This window comes from Malaclemys terrapin, chromosome 1 (assembly GCF_027887155.1).
Source record: "Malaclemys terrapin pileata isolate rMalTer1 chromosome 1, rMalTer1.hap1, whole genome shotgun sequence".
NCBI classification, from domain to species: Eukaryota; Metazoa; Chordata; order Testudines; family Emydidae; genus Malaclemys; species Malaclemys terrapin.
Window position 1 is genome coordinate 139,345,589 of NC_071505.1, and position 15,224 is coordinate 139,360,812.

Below are 15,224 nucleotides of genomic sequence, written 5' to 3' on the forward strand. Positions count from 1 at the left end.
GGGGATACACAGTTTGGTTGTGACAGCAGGAGGGTAGTCCCAGGGAGGGGATATTACAGCTGCTTTGTGACCACTGTACACTGGCTGTGTTGGCACAAAGTTGACACAACACAAGCATGTCTGAATTTTTCTGTAGTGTCCAGCATGCTTTTGGGCACTGTATACAAATCCAGTGTATTCATAACAGATAGCAAAATGATAGCTGCTAAGTGCTGAAAGATCAAAGTTAGTAGTTCAGGCTGTTTTAAAAAGTAAACATGGAAGAGACACTTCTACCTTTCATTTGTTTTGTTTTTTTGGAAGTTAAATCACTTTTATTTGTGAGGAACGTCACCCACACTGCACATTTTCGTATAGATGTTACAAAGGAAAGCAGAAATTTTTCCTCCCCGTGTCCTGAAATTAAGCAGGACTGGCACAAAAACAAACAAAAAATCCCTCATCACACCTGGGAGGTTTTAGCACCAGCGTCCAATAAAAAAAGCTTTTGACTTAAAATTTCATTTCTTTGGTTGGGGTTTTCCCCCCCACTTTCTCTTTTCTTAGTTTGGTACCAAAAGAAAAACTGGAGGGGAAAAAAATATATATATAATAGCGAAATGGTGTAATTTTAAAAAACCCCGCAGTTGCCATGGAAGCTGGGGAGGTCGCTCTGACTCTCACTCTCTCTCTCTATGCATCTGTTGCAGGCGTTCCCTGGATCTCGGCTGCTGGTATATTTTTTATTTCTCTTAAGTTCCGATGTTTCAAATCTTCATTGTTTTTGTCACTTGTTTTCATTTTATTGCTTGGATCTTTCTTTGGTGTTATTTTTGTAATTACACTTTAGGACACCTGTAGAAAAGGTCAAATTAAACAAGTGATTTCTTTATTTAATTCCTCAAATACTCCCCCCCTCCATTAACTCCTAGGCCCTGTCTGCACTAACTTTTAACTAAGTTTGTAGCTACAACAGTAAGGAATGTGGTATAAAACAACATAAATAAACACAAATAAAAAGTAAGATTGTTGGCTCTAAGCACAACTTTTATCCTTGTACAACACTGTTAGTAGCTATGACCAGTCACAGTGTGCTTCCCTTCTCAGTGACCGTGTCTGGCACATGATTGTCTACTTGTAACCAGTTAAATCTCACTTATTTTGCAATGTAGACAGGACCCCCACTTCCCAACAACGCTTGTATAACCAGTTGGTTGCTCCACCTTCCTCCAAGATCTTTGAGTAGGTGGCCATCCTGCATTCCAAGCTGCTGGTGCTGCTCTATGTGCATGTCCGCCAGGCACTCTGCCCCCTGCTGAGGTGCTATGTGACAGATATTCCCAAAATCCACCAACACAAACAGTGAGGCAGTATAGCAAGTACAGACACAAATACCACTGACATCTCATGACCTAGTTACAAAGATACTGTTCAGTCTGTTATATTCATATCGCCTAAAAACTGTCTGATGGAAAACTGGAACAGTGTGTATCTCAATACAATCATAAAACAGTTTGATATTTCTTGTATGGACAGGAAGAAAAGCATGGCCTCATGTTATCCAATTATGGTACACAGGCCTTTAAATATCAGGGGACCTAATCCATCTCTGATGCAATTCCTTTGATATCAATGGAGTTATGCCAGGCTTTCATTTGGCCCCAAGGCTGAGCCCTGAGAAAAATCTTCAGGATTGCTCCGGATAGATTCTATTCTGGGATGAAATCTCTCTTGCAGCCATGTTCCTCACCTCTATTCCTAATGTCTGGTCTTCCACCCACACCTGAGTCCTAGCTGAAGTGTGGGTTGGATGGGAGCACGGGGGCAGATCCCAAAACAGAGAAAAGTAATTTTTAGGAGGGAAAATAAATGGAAAAATAAGGGTGAGTAGGTTGGACTTCAAGTGTCAAGAAAAGGAAATCTCCACCTGGAAATGCCTCTGGGATTGGGGCAGGGGACTCTGCACACACAGCAAAGGGAACTGCGGAAGATTTCAGAATCATTTCTGTGCTATGGAATAGAATTGTGGGGCCAGCATCCCAAGGCTCCATGGCTGCCATCAAATAAACCCAACTCCCTCTAGCTGCAGTGTCTGAGAGGATATTGTCAGGTAACTTTTGTGAGCCTGTCCTGGAGATAGACAGCCCTGTCACTGCGCAAAGGGGAAATTAAGATGGTAGTGGCTTGCCAATTACTAGGCCATAGAGCAGTGGTCTCCAACCTTTTTACGCCCAAGATCACTTTTTGAATTTAAGGGCAACCCATCTACCTCGTCCCTTCCCCAAGGCCCTGCCCCTTCCCCTTAGCCTTGCCCCACTCACTCCATCCTCTCCTCCCTGCCTCCCCTTCCCCCCCGTCATTCACTCTCCTCCACCCTCACTCACTTTCACCAGGCTGGGGTAGAGGGTTAGGGAGGGGGTGCGGGCTCTGGGTTGGGGCCGAAGGGTTTGCAGTGTGGGAGGAGGCTCTGGGCTGAGCCTGGGACAGGGGGTTGGGGTGCAGGAGAGGGTGTGGGCTCTGGGAAGGAGTTTGGATGCAGGAGGGGGCTCTGGGCTGGGGCAGAGTGTTGGGGTGCAAGAGAGGTTCAGGGTGCTAGCTCTGGGAGGGGGGTCAGGGCTGGAGCAGGGGGTTGGTGCAGGAGGGGGTTTGGGATGCTGGCTCCAGGAGGGGGCTCAGGGTTGGGGTGCTGCCTCCCGCCAGGTAGCACTTACCTCCGGCAGCTCCCGGTTGGTGGTGGAGCGTGGTTGCCGCTAAGGCAGGCTCCCTGCCTGCCCCAGCCCCACGCCGCTCCTGAAAGGGGCCAGCGCGCCCCTGCGGCCCTTGGGGAAGGGGCGGGCAGCACATGGCTTCATGTGCTGCCCCTCTCTGCAAGCACCGCCCCTGCAGCTCCCATTGGCAACAGCTCCCTGTTCCCGGCCAATGGGGGCTGCAGGGGCAGTGCTTACTGGCAGGAGCAGCATGCACAGGAAGACCACTGCCACCCCGCCCTCAGGGCCACACTGGCTGCTTCCGGGAGCGGCGTGGCGCTGGGGCAGGCAGGGAGCCTGTCTTAGCCGCAGCCCCGCCAGAGAGCACGATCGACCGGGAGATCCTCTAGGATCGACCAGCCAATCGCGATCGACCGGTTGGTTACCACGCCATGGAGTGAAGGAGAAAATTTCACTCAAATTCTGGATTTTCCTATATTCCTTACCTGAGGGATGGTAAAGGTGCCTCGGGAGCCGGACATTATTCAGCACTGCTCTGCTCGGTCACTGGAGCAGGGTTCTCAGCAGGTGTTTCGGCCACCTTGGTCTGAAAAAACAAAGTTGAATGGCAAAGTGATGATTTCCAGCCCCTTCCTCTATTCAATGTTAGTATCAGCAGGGGTGAAGCTAATTGAGGACGCTTACCGGTATGGGACAGGGCGGCTCTGGCCCCCCGGAAGGGGCAGGGCCTCAGGCAGAAGGGGTGGGGCTGGGGAGTCAGCATCTCCCAGCCACCACTTCCAGGCCGCCTGTCACACGCTGATTGGGGCTCCGTGTTGATTTAAAGGTTCTGGGGCTCCAGCCGCCACTGCTGTGGTAGCGGCAGCAGTGTCCGGAGCCCTGGGTCCTTTTAAATCGCTGGCCCCAGGGCAATTGCTCCCTTCGGCTGGGGGCCGGGGGGGAAGGGACAGGGGTTAAAGCGCTGCAGGGTCCTTTGCCGTGGCGGGGGCCTAGCAACGTTACAGCGCTGCCATGGCAAAGGACCATCCTGAAAGCACTGGGGTGGGTGTGGGCCAGTGCGGGTTCTTACCGATACAGAGTACCGGCCCGTACCAGCTCACTTTCACCCCTGAGTATCAGTAATTGAGGCTTGGAAATCCCAAGAAAAATGAATCCTCAAACATTGACCATAGTAGAGTTTTGCCTTTAGCACACTACTTCCAATTCAGCTCCAGCATGGAGTGAGATCAGCTGTCTCATGTGGTCTGGGGAATGAGACTCAGAGCCTTTCATCGCTAAGCTTCTTGCTGGACTCCGCAACTAGACCCTGTTCGAAGAGAGATGGATGGCTCAGAGGGAGTGGGGAAAGGCAATGAAGTTCCATCACCTCAAGGACACTGGTTCCAGTTCAGGAATGGCCAAGTTATTCCCATCTCATGGCTGTTTACCATCCTGTGTGAAATGAGTTGTTGGTTCTTGAGCAAGTTTCTAGTAGGACAGGTGATTATATCAAATACAACCACCCTCACATCTAGCACCAGTTTTGGCAGCCTCAACACCGAACTATGACATCTCCTGCCCAAGCCTTTCAACACAGGATTAGGCACATGGGCAGCAGGTGAGGGAAGCTAATGGCTACAGAGCTGTCTTAGGTGTACATGTTGGTAGCACCAGTCCCAGAACTCAATATACCTCTCCCCATTGCCAGGTATGCTCTCACCTCATTGCCATCTTGGGATGCAGCATTGGGCGGGCGGGGTCGGCGCCGATAATTGTATGGGCGCCGGTATCCACGACGGGATGGCTGCTGGCTCATAGCATTAGCCTCGTGCTGGTTCTCCTTGTTTTCAGCCTCTCCGACCACTGGTGCAGGGCGTGGACGTGGGGGTCCCCTGAACAGGGGGAGATACAGAGAAAATAGGTATTTAAAAAAACCCAATAATTGCTACCAGTAGAACCTCCCCAGGTGATAAGAGCCATCTCAAGCAAGTTCCCTTTGAACTCTATCAGACCAAACTTTAACTGGATTCGGCTGTGAATCAGAGATGGTGCAGACCCATGAATTCATCCAATCCATCTCCCTGCAGCAACAAACAACAAGATACCCACCCCAACCCCTTGTAGGCTTCCTTTCCTACCCTACAAGAACACTTTTGGAGAGAGTGTCAAGCCAATACAATTGAAAACAGTGACCAAAAAATGTACTGCCCACCACCCAGTTTCCATTAGTTACATGGCTTAAGCCATCCTGACCATCACCATAGGAACTAGGGGCCAATACAGCTTTCCAAAAATAGAGGTTTAACAGCAAAGCCTCAATCACTCTGGACTTACAGCAGGGCAAAATCCTGCACACTGATCTCACACAGAAAACAGTATGTAATTACTCTGGCTTCAAATATAGGAGTGAGTGATGTCATCCCCATTGGAGGAGCGCACAGAGAGGATATGGGACTTATTATTAGTCAAGGTGTTCAAGGTTTGTATTTTGGCACTAAAGGACAATGATTCTAGTCCCAGTTCTAACAGAGTAAGTGTGATTTATGCTGAGTCTGTGTGAAGAATGTGGAGTCATTACAGCTGAGCAAAAGATCTGACCCTACTCCAGATGAATGCAGTTCAGGGCCTCTTATCTCACACTCACCATTCATGCCCTCTTTGTGGGATGAATGAGACACATCCAGGACAAGCATCTGAATGGTCCTTTCAAATTGGAGGGGCTTAGTTCATTAGAAGTGGGGCCAAGTCTTAAAAAGTTTGGTGGTTTCCAGGTTCAAGCCTTGGATGAAAATTAGGCAAGTCCTGATTTTACCTAAACCTGTTTGTTGCACCAGTTCTACTTATGAAACCAAAGAGGACTCAGAGATCTCCTCAACCGATGTGGTGGAAGCTCCACTGAGAATCATTTAACACTAGGACTGGAGAATTTCCTGCTGAGTGAAGGGAACAATCCTATATTGCCTGTGGAATATGGAAAACCATGTTACCCAAAAAGAGTCCATGAACTTGCTGTTGGAAGGCACCAGTGCTCATGTGAAATCCACCTGACCTGTCACTGTGTTATTTTTATCCCAGTCATCTAAACAGTCATTTTGTTCTTTGGGAGGGGAGTGAGAAGTTCCCTAACACCTCCCAAAAGCAGTCTGATGAGTTCCTCCCCTTTTAAAAGCACATTTTCTGACAGGAATGGCAAGAATAACCCTCCTTTACCCCTGCCCCCAGTCAGTTATCCTGAGCATTCAACAAATTTAGGGCTGTTCTATACAGGGAAGACACTGTGGAATAAGCTGAAGTTTGAATTTAAAGCACAACAGCTATTCCAGACTCTTATTCCACAGTAAGAGTGCCTTTGTTCAGTTTAGTTTAATCCACTTTCCCAAATGGATTTAATTTAAGACTTGGAAGTGGATTAAGCTAAACCACATGAAGGCACTCAGGGCTTGGCTACACTGGCGCTTTACAGCACTGCAACTGTCTCGCTCAGAGGTGTGAAAAAACACCCCCCTGAGCACAGCAAGTTACAGTGCTCTAAAGCACCAGTGTAAACAGTGCCCCAGAGCTGCCACTTTGAAGTTTCGAGTGTAGCTATGGCCTCAGTGCAGAATAAGTGTACACACAAGGAAACTGTTGTGGAATAGTTGTTTGCATGGGGAAATAACTATTCCACAACAAAGTCCTTAAGCTTGAGGTCCTCCCTCACACCTAGCCAACTCCCAAGTCCCTGCAGAAAGTGTCCGAACAGCAGGATACTACAGAGTAATTGCAATGCCCTGATTAAAATCAGGACTCTAACTGTCCTTATAGATCTTGAAGGGTAAGACTCAAATAGTCTGTCTACACTGCAAAAAAACCCACAGCAGCAAATTTTAGAGCCCAAATCAACTGACTCAGGCTTGTGGAGCTCACACTACAGGGCTAAAAAGAGCAAGTGTAGTTGTTCCAGCTCTTGTGGAGCACAGGTGGAGGGTCTCAGAACCCGGGCTCAAGCCTGAGATTTGCTGCTGTATTGGGTTGTTGGTTGGGGTTTTTTTGGTGCAGTGTAGACATACAGGAGAACAGGTAATGTGTGACAAATTTTAGAATGTTGCCAATTGTTGAGACACCAGAGACTAGGAAAGAGGACAGAAAAATCACATACCTTAGTTACACACACACACACACACACACACACACACACACAGGCAAGTCCCATCACCCCTCTTTCAGCTTCCCCTCTGTAAAATGGTGAGAATGCTTTTTACATACAAATCTTTGTAAAGTATTTTGAGTTCTGGGGACTCTGTACCAAAATGTTATTAGGTACTATATAGGCATTGTGACTGCTTTAATCCAGTGACAGTTTGGATAGGAGAGGGTGTATGGTACATACCTGCGATAGCGTGCGCGATAGGAGGGATTCCGATGGATTTGCTGATGAAGCTGTGCTCCTTCTGGGACCCCATCCTTGATTTCTCCATCACCACCCTAAAACCAAACAAACGGATTATGGATGTATGGGCAGCTGACGGAGGATTTCTAAACTACAGACGGCTGGAGTGAAAGCCAGCTAGTTCTTCCTCTTCTGATCACAGGACATGATATGAGAACAAAAGGGAACATGGTAAAATTAAACCACCAGTAAATTTAGAACAAATCAAAGGCAATGTATGTTCATGCTGCAAACGGCTGATCGGTGGAACTCACTGCTGCAGGGCAGTAGTCAAGAAATATGGCTAGATTTAAAAAAAAAAAAAAAAAAAAAAGACTGTATAACAACTTTGTCCATTAAAGGAACGGAAAACTCATACTTCAAGGTACAAAATAATCAATTGTAGGGGAAAAGAAGCTTTCAAAGCATTATACAATTAGCCAAGTACATTACAGGGGGTTTTCCTTTTTTGGAATTGAAGGAACATCTAATATTTGAGGCAGTATACTTGACTATATGGACCAACGAGCAGAACTGTCAGGAGCAAGATATCAGGGCAGATGGACCAATGGTCTGTATGGCAATTCCTATGTATCAAAGAAGGAACAACAACTTTGTCAGAGTAAGAGCCTTCTGACCATGAAGAAAACTCGAAATACACGAGCCAGCAATGCCCCTCTCCTTCCTCAAAGGAAACAGATGGTAGAAAAGCCACCTGAGGATGCCTATTCACTGCTCCAGAAAGAGGCAGAAACCTTACCAAAAATCCTTCGGACACATGCTTGTGAGTGCCCCAATCCAGGGCACCATGTGCTCTTGTATTATTCATCGCAAGAAGAGATACACTATGGGAAGAAAGCTATTGGTGGAAAGATGCTACTACTAAACACTTTTGGGACCCTAGGTATCTCTGTGTTGAACCTCTCTTGGTTGAAAGCCACTCTCTAGCTCTGTTAAGTCACCTGAAGGGAATGTCTATTGTGACAAAGACTGTTGCAAGATATGCCAATATTATCCAATCCTACCCAGTCTAAACTATTCCAAACCCAATCCAAACTGTATCTCTTGCCACCCAACGAAGTAAAGCCAATACATATTATGGAGGGTTTGCAGGACTGGGCTTTCAACATAAAATAATTCCTCCAAGTCAGTCTAGGGCAATCTATATCAATCCAACTCATGCAGTACACATTTCGATCTACTCCAACACAGATCAGCGCCTTCCCCCTGCTCCCCCCGCCTCCCGCGTGCGGCAATGAGCTGGTTTGTGGCGTACAGGAGGCTTGGGGGAGAGGGGGGAAACAGAGCGAGAACGTGGCACGCAGCCTCCCCCCTCCCTCCTGAACACTGCAAACCAGCTGACTGCTGCGGGCAGGAGGCAGAGGAAGGAGGGGGTGGCTGCACGCTGCATCCTCGCTCTTCTCCCCAGCCTCCTGAACTCTGCAAGACAGCTGATTGCCTTGGGCAGGAGGTGGGGGGAGCAGGCAGGCAGGAGGCGTGGGGGGGAGGGTTGGGGGGCTGCCAGCTGCACAAAGCAGGCAGCCAAACGACGTTATAGCGGAGCATTGCACAACTTTAAACAAGCATGTTCTGTAACTGAGCAGGGACGTAACATCGAAACAACATTAAGCGAGAGGACGTTAAGTGGGGAGTTACTGTAATCCATATCAAATCAATCCAATTCAAGTTTATTCAATCCAGGCCACATAAACACAGCATCTCTAAACCAGCCTAACCCAGTTTTCATCAAACAAATTAATTCAAACAAGTGCCAAGGAAATTAGAGATAAAAAAATCCTATTAGGTCATCTTGTCCACGATGCTGACAAACCAGGATCGTTCCTTTCCCTACTTGGTATTGTCACCCTTCAAATACTTGAAGACGAGTTATCACAGTCTCACATAATCATTATCTATCAAAGCTATAAATATTTAGTTATTTTAATCTTTCTTCACAGTACATCTTGCCAGCCCCTTGGTAACATATCTATCCCACTATTTTATTTTATGATACTAAGGTTTATAATTTAAGCCTGTATGTCTTGTTACCAAGATTTGCTTATATCATTATTCCTGTGGGACAGGATTGCACACATGCACCAGGATACGAAATACAGATTTTTTTGGCTTTAGGGTACTGATTCTGATGGTCAGTTTTGGGCAAAAGCTATCATCAAAGGCTGCAAAAGAGATGTCAGATATAGAATGATTTTAGTGAGTCTCAACCAGTTCCTAGTTAGTCAGCTATTATACCACCACCATCACCACATTTAGCATTAACTGAATTTTTAACTTGTGATCTTAGTAGAGGGGCCATGGAGAATGAACTTTCTTCAAGACAGAGGTAAGATACAATAGAAAGGGTAGTTATGTTTGGGAAGCTTGTAGTGCTGCTCCTCAGTGTACCAGATCTGTGGGAAAAAATGGACTTTGGTCTCCAGGTGTTGACAATTTGAGTCTTTTCACTAATGCTAAAACTCATGGGACAGGGATAGGAGGAACATCTCCCCTTCCCCAAAAAGAATATTAAGATATCAGGCCCTTCCTGGGTCTTTTCTGCCTCCAAAGTTTCCTAGAGGCACAGACCTGCACTAAAGACACTTGCAGTTTCACATGCTGTGCCTGCATATAGCTATGCCAACTATTTTTAGCAGCCTGACAAGGGCAGCTGCTGAGGTGGAGGAGGGGTGGAGAAGAGTAGGGAATGGAATCAAGACAATGAAAAAACAGAGCATGTAAAAGAAAATGGCACATTAGGTAATGCCATTTGTTGGTGGAAAAACTGACAGACAGAAAAGTAACCAGAGGAATCCCCCATCAAATGCTGGCTAAATGGATAGTACAGATAGGGGTAATCATCTTCAATCTGAAAGGTGTGAACACCCAGGAGAAAAAGACGACTTGGGCATTTAGAGTGGTTTGAGATAGAACTATTACTCTTATCCCTTTGGAATAAGAAGGCTCTCAACATACTACAAAACAGGGGACACTAAAATCCCATAGTTTCAGAACTCTCCCCTTCCTTTTTTCTTTAAAATGAACATGGAAGAGCCTATATGGATGTTAGGACCCCATATTCTCCCCGCCCTCCCCCCCCACAATCTTTCATGGGGTGGATGATGTCTGGGCATAAATTGAGTTAAGACAGACAGCTCTAGATCAATAGTTTCCTCCAAGTGAGATCCGTTGAACAGCAGCTGATCCATAAGAGGCAACATCTTTCAGAATTAGCAGAGGGGATGGAGAGTTACTGGCTTGTCCACAAAGAATGAAAAGTTGGAGAACTACTGAAATATGAAGGCTACAAATGCACAGAGAAGGCAACAGGTGTCCCATGGCTCCAGTGAACTCCACAGGTCATTGCAATAGGTGGGAGATTGCTGGGTTTCTCAATCACCCCTTCATCAGAGAAAGCAGAATCCTGCTGCCTCAGTCCTCCCAAGCCCTGCAATTACCATTTGAATGTCAGAGTAATGTAACTTAGTTATACTTTTATGACGGACAATTATATTGTTGTTTAATGAGGATGGAAGTGCACCAGCAGAAGACCAACCTGGAAGTTCAGTCATAACTGTGTCTGAATCAGTCCACTGAGAAGCAAATTCACAGACGAAGAGGCAGATGGGGCAGCAAGGGAGAAGGGAGCAGAGCAGGGCAGGGGAGTAATCATAGTTTCCAGATGCTGTTTTACCTGCGTGCCATCAGCATGGGAATAGACCCGTGAGCGGCGGTCAAAGGTCTGTCCCGAGCGGTAAGGTGGGAAGAAGCGCTGCCGGTATTGTGGGCGGCGCAGCTGGTTCCGTGACCCTGGGATATGCCCTTCGGTGATGAGAGGATCCAATCCTTCACTGCTCCCGCTCCCCTCCTCCTCCTCCTCCTCACCCGGGTACTGGCGAAGCAAAGAAACACAGAGTGAGAACCAGGAGGAGGAAGGAGGGGGCAGATGTCAAACCAGTGCCTCCCCTACACAAAACCAATGCAATTCGAGACTGCACACACTTGAGCACCTTATCAGGGAGGAGACAGTCCCTTTCTGTGACTCCAGTGCGAATGCACCAGGTCAGCAACATCCAGTTCCAGGCACTGCAGTGCCAGAAAGATGCAATCACAATGAAGGGAATGGGGGGGACAGACGGACAAAAAACAAGAATGATGAAGGGGTTGGAAGTTCTGATTTAAGAGGGAAGGTGGAAAAATAACATGCAGCCTAACTAAGGAACAACTCAAGAGTGGGGAGGGGCATAATGTGAACATCAAGGAGCAGTAACTGGTTCCAGGGAGAGGAAGCAAATACCATTTCATCATTCCCTTTGTGTATTTGCCTACTCTGGTCTTTGTGCCTTCTTCCATGCTAGCCACAGGCTTGCATTGTACTACCTTATCCTAGCATGCATACCCACCAAATTCCTCCTTAAGACTCCCTTGCGCTGCAAAGCCCAAGCCAGATCAGCAGGCCCCTCCCCTGCCTCCTGTAATGGATGCATGTGCTGCAGACAGATGATTACTGGAAAAGTCACACTCCCCCACATCTCTGAGGAGCCAAGACTAGAACCCTAGTCCTTCACCTTGAACAATGTAGGCCTGTACCATTTGAACTACAGGAAATCCCCTTTACCAGGCTTAGCACAGCTGTACCAATGCAGCTGCACTGCTGTAGTGCTTCTGGTGAAGATGCTCTAAACCAGTGGTCGGCAACCCACGGCCAGCCTATCAAGGTAATCTGATTGTGGGCTGCGAGACATTTTGCTAATGTTGACCGTCTGCAGACACGTCCCCTCCCACCCCCCCACAGCTACCAGTGGCTGCTGTTCACCGTTCCCGGCCAATGGGAGCTGCGGGAAGTGGCGGCTAGCACGTCCCTGCGACTACCACTGAAATCCCATTATGACAATATCACTAGTGCTACCAATTTTTAAACTGATCATTTTAGCATAGCTTCCAGCCAATATACATGGCCCAAAATCCCAAACCATTTCCCATGCCTTTGACACTGCAGAAAAGTCCTGCAACAGCCTACGTATCTGCCAAAACCTCCATCTTTCCCATGACAGCTTCCAAAATGCAATTTAATTTAAGTCTTGCAGCATCTAGAAGAGAGAAAATTTAGGGGCAATGTAAAACCTGTGAATTGAATACCAAAATAAATAACTGAGGGAATACTATACTTGATTGGTCTTTTAATTTGAATTATTTAATTTAGTAAAATCCTCCCCCTTTTCATTTAAATGCAGCTTCCGCAGAATTTCTAGTTTAGACATGGAATCCAGGATTTTGCTATAGTTTGTTCCTACTACTACCAATGAAGTCAATGGCAGAAAACTTGTTACACCTACTACCTCGTCTCCATAATCTAGAAGTGACATGCAAAAAAAGGGTCTCCTTTTTCCTTCTTTATGGAGGTACAAAGAAAGTGTGCGTTTCTCCAAAGTGGATTTTATCTCTTTTTTAGGCTTTGAAACATCAAGACAATCAAGTCATGTCTTCCCTGTTTTTTTGCTAGAGCACTACTACAAGGACCAGTGCCTGCAATTGACAGGAATTGGGGGTTTGTGTTTTTTCACTAAGATCTTCTTCTTCAGGTTTTTCTTTAGTCCTGACAAGCAGTTCACACCACTCTGTTACACCATGCTTATGCCATTGTAACGCCACTGACTTCAGAAAAGGTGAAGAGTACATAGAAATGATTTAGCAGAGTTAAGAAACAAGTGTATTAGTGTTTTTAGACAATCTCATCAAAATAAAATCCTTTCCCTCGCAGTTCCACAGGAAACTGAAGCCTGAATGCCATAATCCTACCAGTTCTTTAGCCATCTATAAAGTCTTCCAGGAGGGAGTAGAAAAGACCTGAATTTAAAAAGAAAAAAAGAAAAAAAAAACAACAACAACAAAAAAACACAACATTGTGCAGGGGTCGGGAAAGACAAAAACATTTTAAAATATTCCTCCAGGTTTCTTCCCATTATAGATTATAAAGCAGAAAAAAAAAAAAGGCATAAGTCTAATTCCTCCACTTTTGCAGGAACATACCAGTTACCTTAATGGATCAGACTCAAGGTCCATCTAGTCCAGTATCCGATCTCCAGCAGTAGCCAGCATGAGATGTTTAAGAAAAAAGGTTAAGAATCCTGCAACTGGAGTGGGAGGGCCTCCATGAAGGCCTCATCCTAATAGTCTGAGACTGGCTTTAATCATGAAACTGTATATCCCTTTCAAGACATTCCTTTGAGCATTAATTATTATAACTCTGAATAGTCTTATCTCTATACAGAAGCTCCCCGACTTACGCAAGTATTCCATTCCGGAACGCCTTGCGTAAGTCGGGAACGTATCTCTGACAATTTAAAAAAAAAAAAAAGCTTACGGAACTTTTTCCATAAGTGCGGATTTCTGTAAATCAGGTTTGCGTAACCTGAGGAGCATCTGTAGTGCTATCCCTCTTTGAATCGTTCTAACTTTTTGGCCTCAAGAGCGTCCCCTGAAAGCAAATTCCACAGTCCAATTATATATTTCCTTTTGTTAGTTTTGAATTTGCACCTTTCAAATTCAACATCCCCTTGTTTTTCTGTTATGAGACAGGGAAAAACAGAAGCTCTAACACACACACTATATATACTTTTATCAGATCTTCTTTCTAAGGTAAGCCATCCCAATCTTTTAATTTTTCTTCATATGACAGTCTTTTCCATGCTTATCCATTTTCATTGCTCTTCTCTGAGCCCCCTGTATTTTTACAATATTGTTTTAGAGATGAGGTGACGAACACTGCATGCAGTATTTTGCAGTGACCCAGTCCTCAGCTAGGCTATTCCTACTGTGCAGGAAGGCAGAGGCAAGCCAATACAAGGGAGATAATCTTAAAACGTAAACTTTAAAAAGGAAAAACCCAGGAAATTTGGTAGGGACAAGAAGATTTTATTATTTTTTATATATATATATATATATATATATATATATATATATATATATATATATATATATATATATATATATATATATATAAATAACTAAATATATTAGTGTTCTGTTAAAGTAACAAATACTTGCTTAGGAAAATAAATAGTAAAGTACCATCACAACAAAAGAAATTTGTTAATACCATGCTGTGTCACCCCAAGAAAGAATCAGCTCCTCCTCTTTCCTGAGCTTCACCCCAGTTATCCCAGCACTTCAACTGTCTCTGGCTTGCGATGGTCCTTTGCTTTGACACTCCAATGACCACATCTCTTTCCTCAGGTCCACTTCCTCAGGTGAACAATAGCTCCCCTAGCTGGGCAGCCAAGGCACCCAAACTGTATTCCCTGTCAAAGTCCCAGTGGCCAACCTCATCATTCACATGGAGGTATGCCCCTCACATCCAGGTTCCTTGCACACCACGTTTCAGCCAGCTAGCTTCCTCTGGCAAATCCCCTTTTTACCCCAGCACCATCTCTTTTTGTCTTCTCCTCCTGTAACTGCCTTCCAACTCCTTCCCCCTCTCCCAGCTCTCTCATTGCCAGTCTCTCTCCCAGGACAACATTCTATGCTACTGCATCACAGCTGCGGGCCTTAACGTTATCCTCTTGATTGAAACTGCAGGAGGGGTTAGTCCCAGGTCCAGGCAACTACAATTCCAGATGAAACATATCACTGATTCATGCAATGGCATTATATGCCATTTCTTATGCATCTTGTTCTCCTTTGACTGCAGCTGCACGCTGAATAGAGGTCTACATTGAGTTGTCTACAATGATGTCCAGGCCCTTTTCTTGTGTAGGATAGTTTAATTAACATTTGCCTTCATGTTGCCCATTTACCTAGCTTGGTCAAGACTATGTAGTTCCTCACAGTCCTCTCTGGTTCTGACTAACCTAAATAACTGTTACCTGCAGATTTTGCTACCTCACTGCCCTTTTCATTGTTAAACACTAGACCCAGTACAGAACCTAGAGTCACCACACCACCTTTTGCCATGATGAAAGTTGACCATTCTACTCTGCCTTCTGTCTCCTAGCCAATTTTTGATCAAATGACAATACTTTGCCTCTCATCCTATGATACTTAGCATCTTTAGTAGCCTCTGGTAAGAGACTTTGTCAGAGACCTTTTGGAAGTCTAAATGAATTATTTCAACTGGTTCTGCTTTGTCAACTACTTCATTGACAAGACCAAAG

The 15,224-nt window shown here is 45.6% G+C and overlaps 1 protein-coding gene across 1 annotated transcript in view; it reads right to left on the minus strand.

Moving 5' to 3' along the window:
• Positions 1–286: 286 nt before the first annotated feature.
• The window catches only part of LOC128843730 (Y-box-binding protein 3-like), a 36,821-nt gene continuing 21,883 nt past the window's right edge, over positions 287–15,224 (minus strand). Inside the window, 5 exon segments of the mRNA XM_054040806.1 lie at positions 287–834; positions 3,173–3,273; positions 4,387–4,558; positions 7,036–7,130; positions 10,766–10,963. Coding sequence (XP_053896781.1) covers positions 3,208–3,273; positions 4,387–4,558; positions 7,036–7,130; positions 10,766–10,963 — 531 coding nt within the window. The 3' untranslated portion in view covers positions 287–834; positions 3,173–3,207.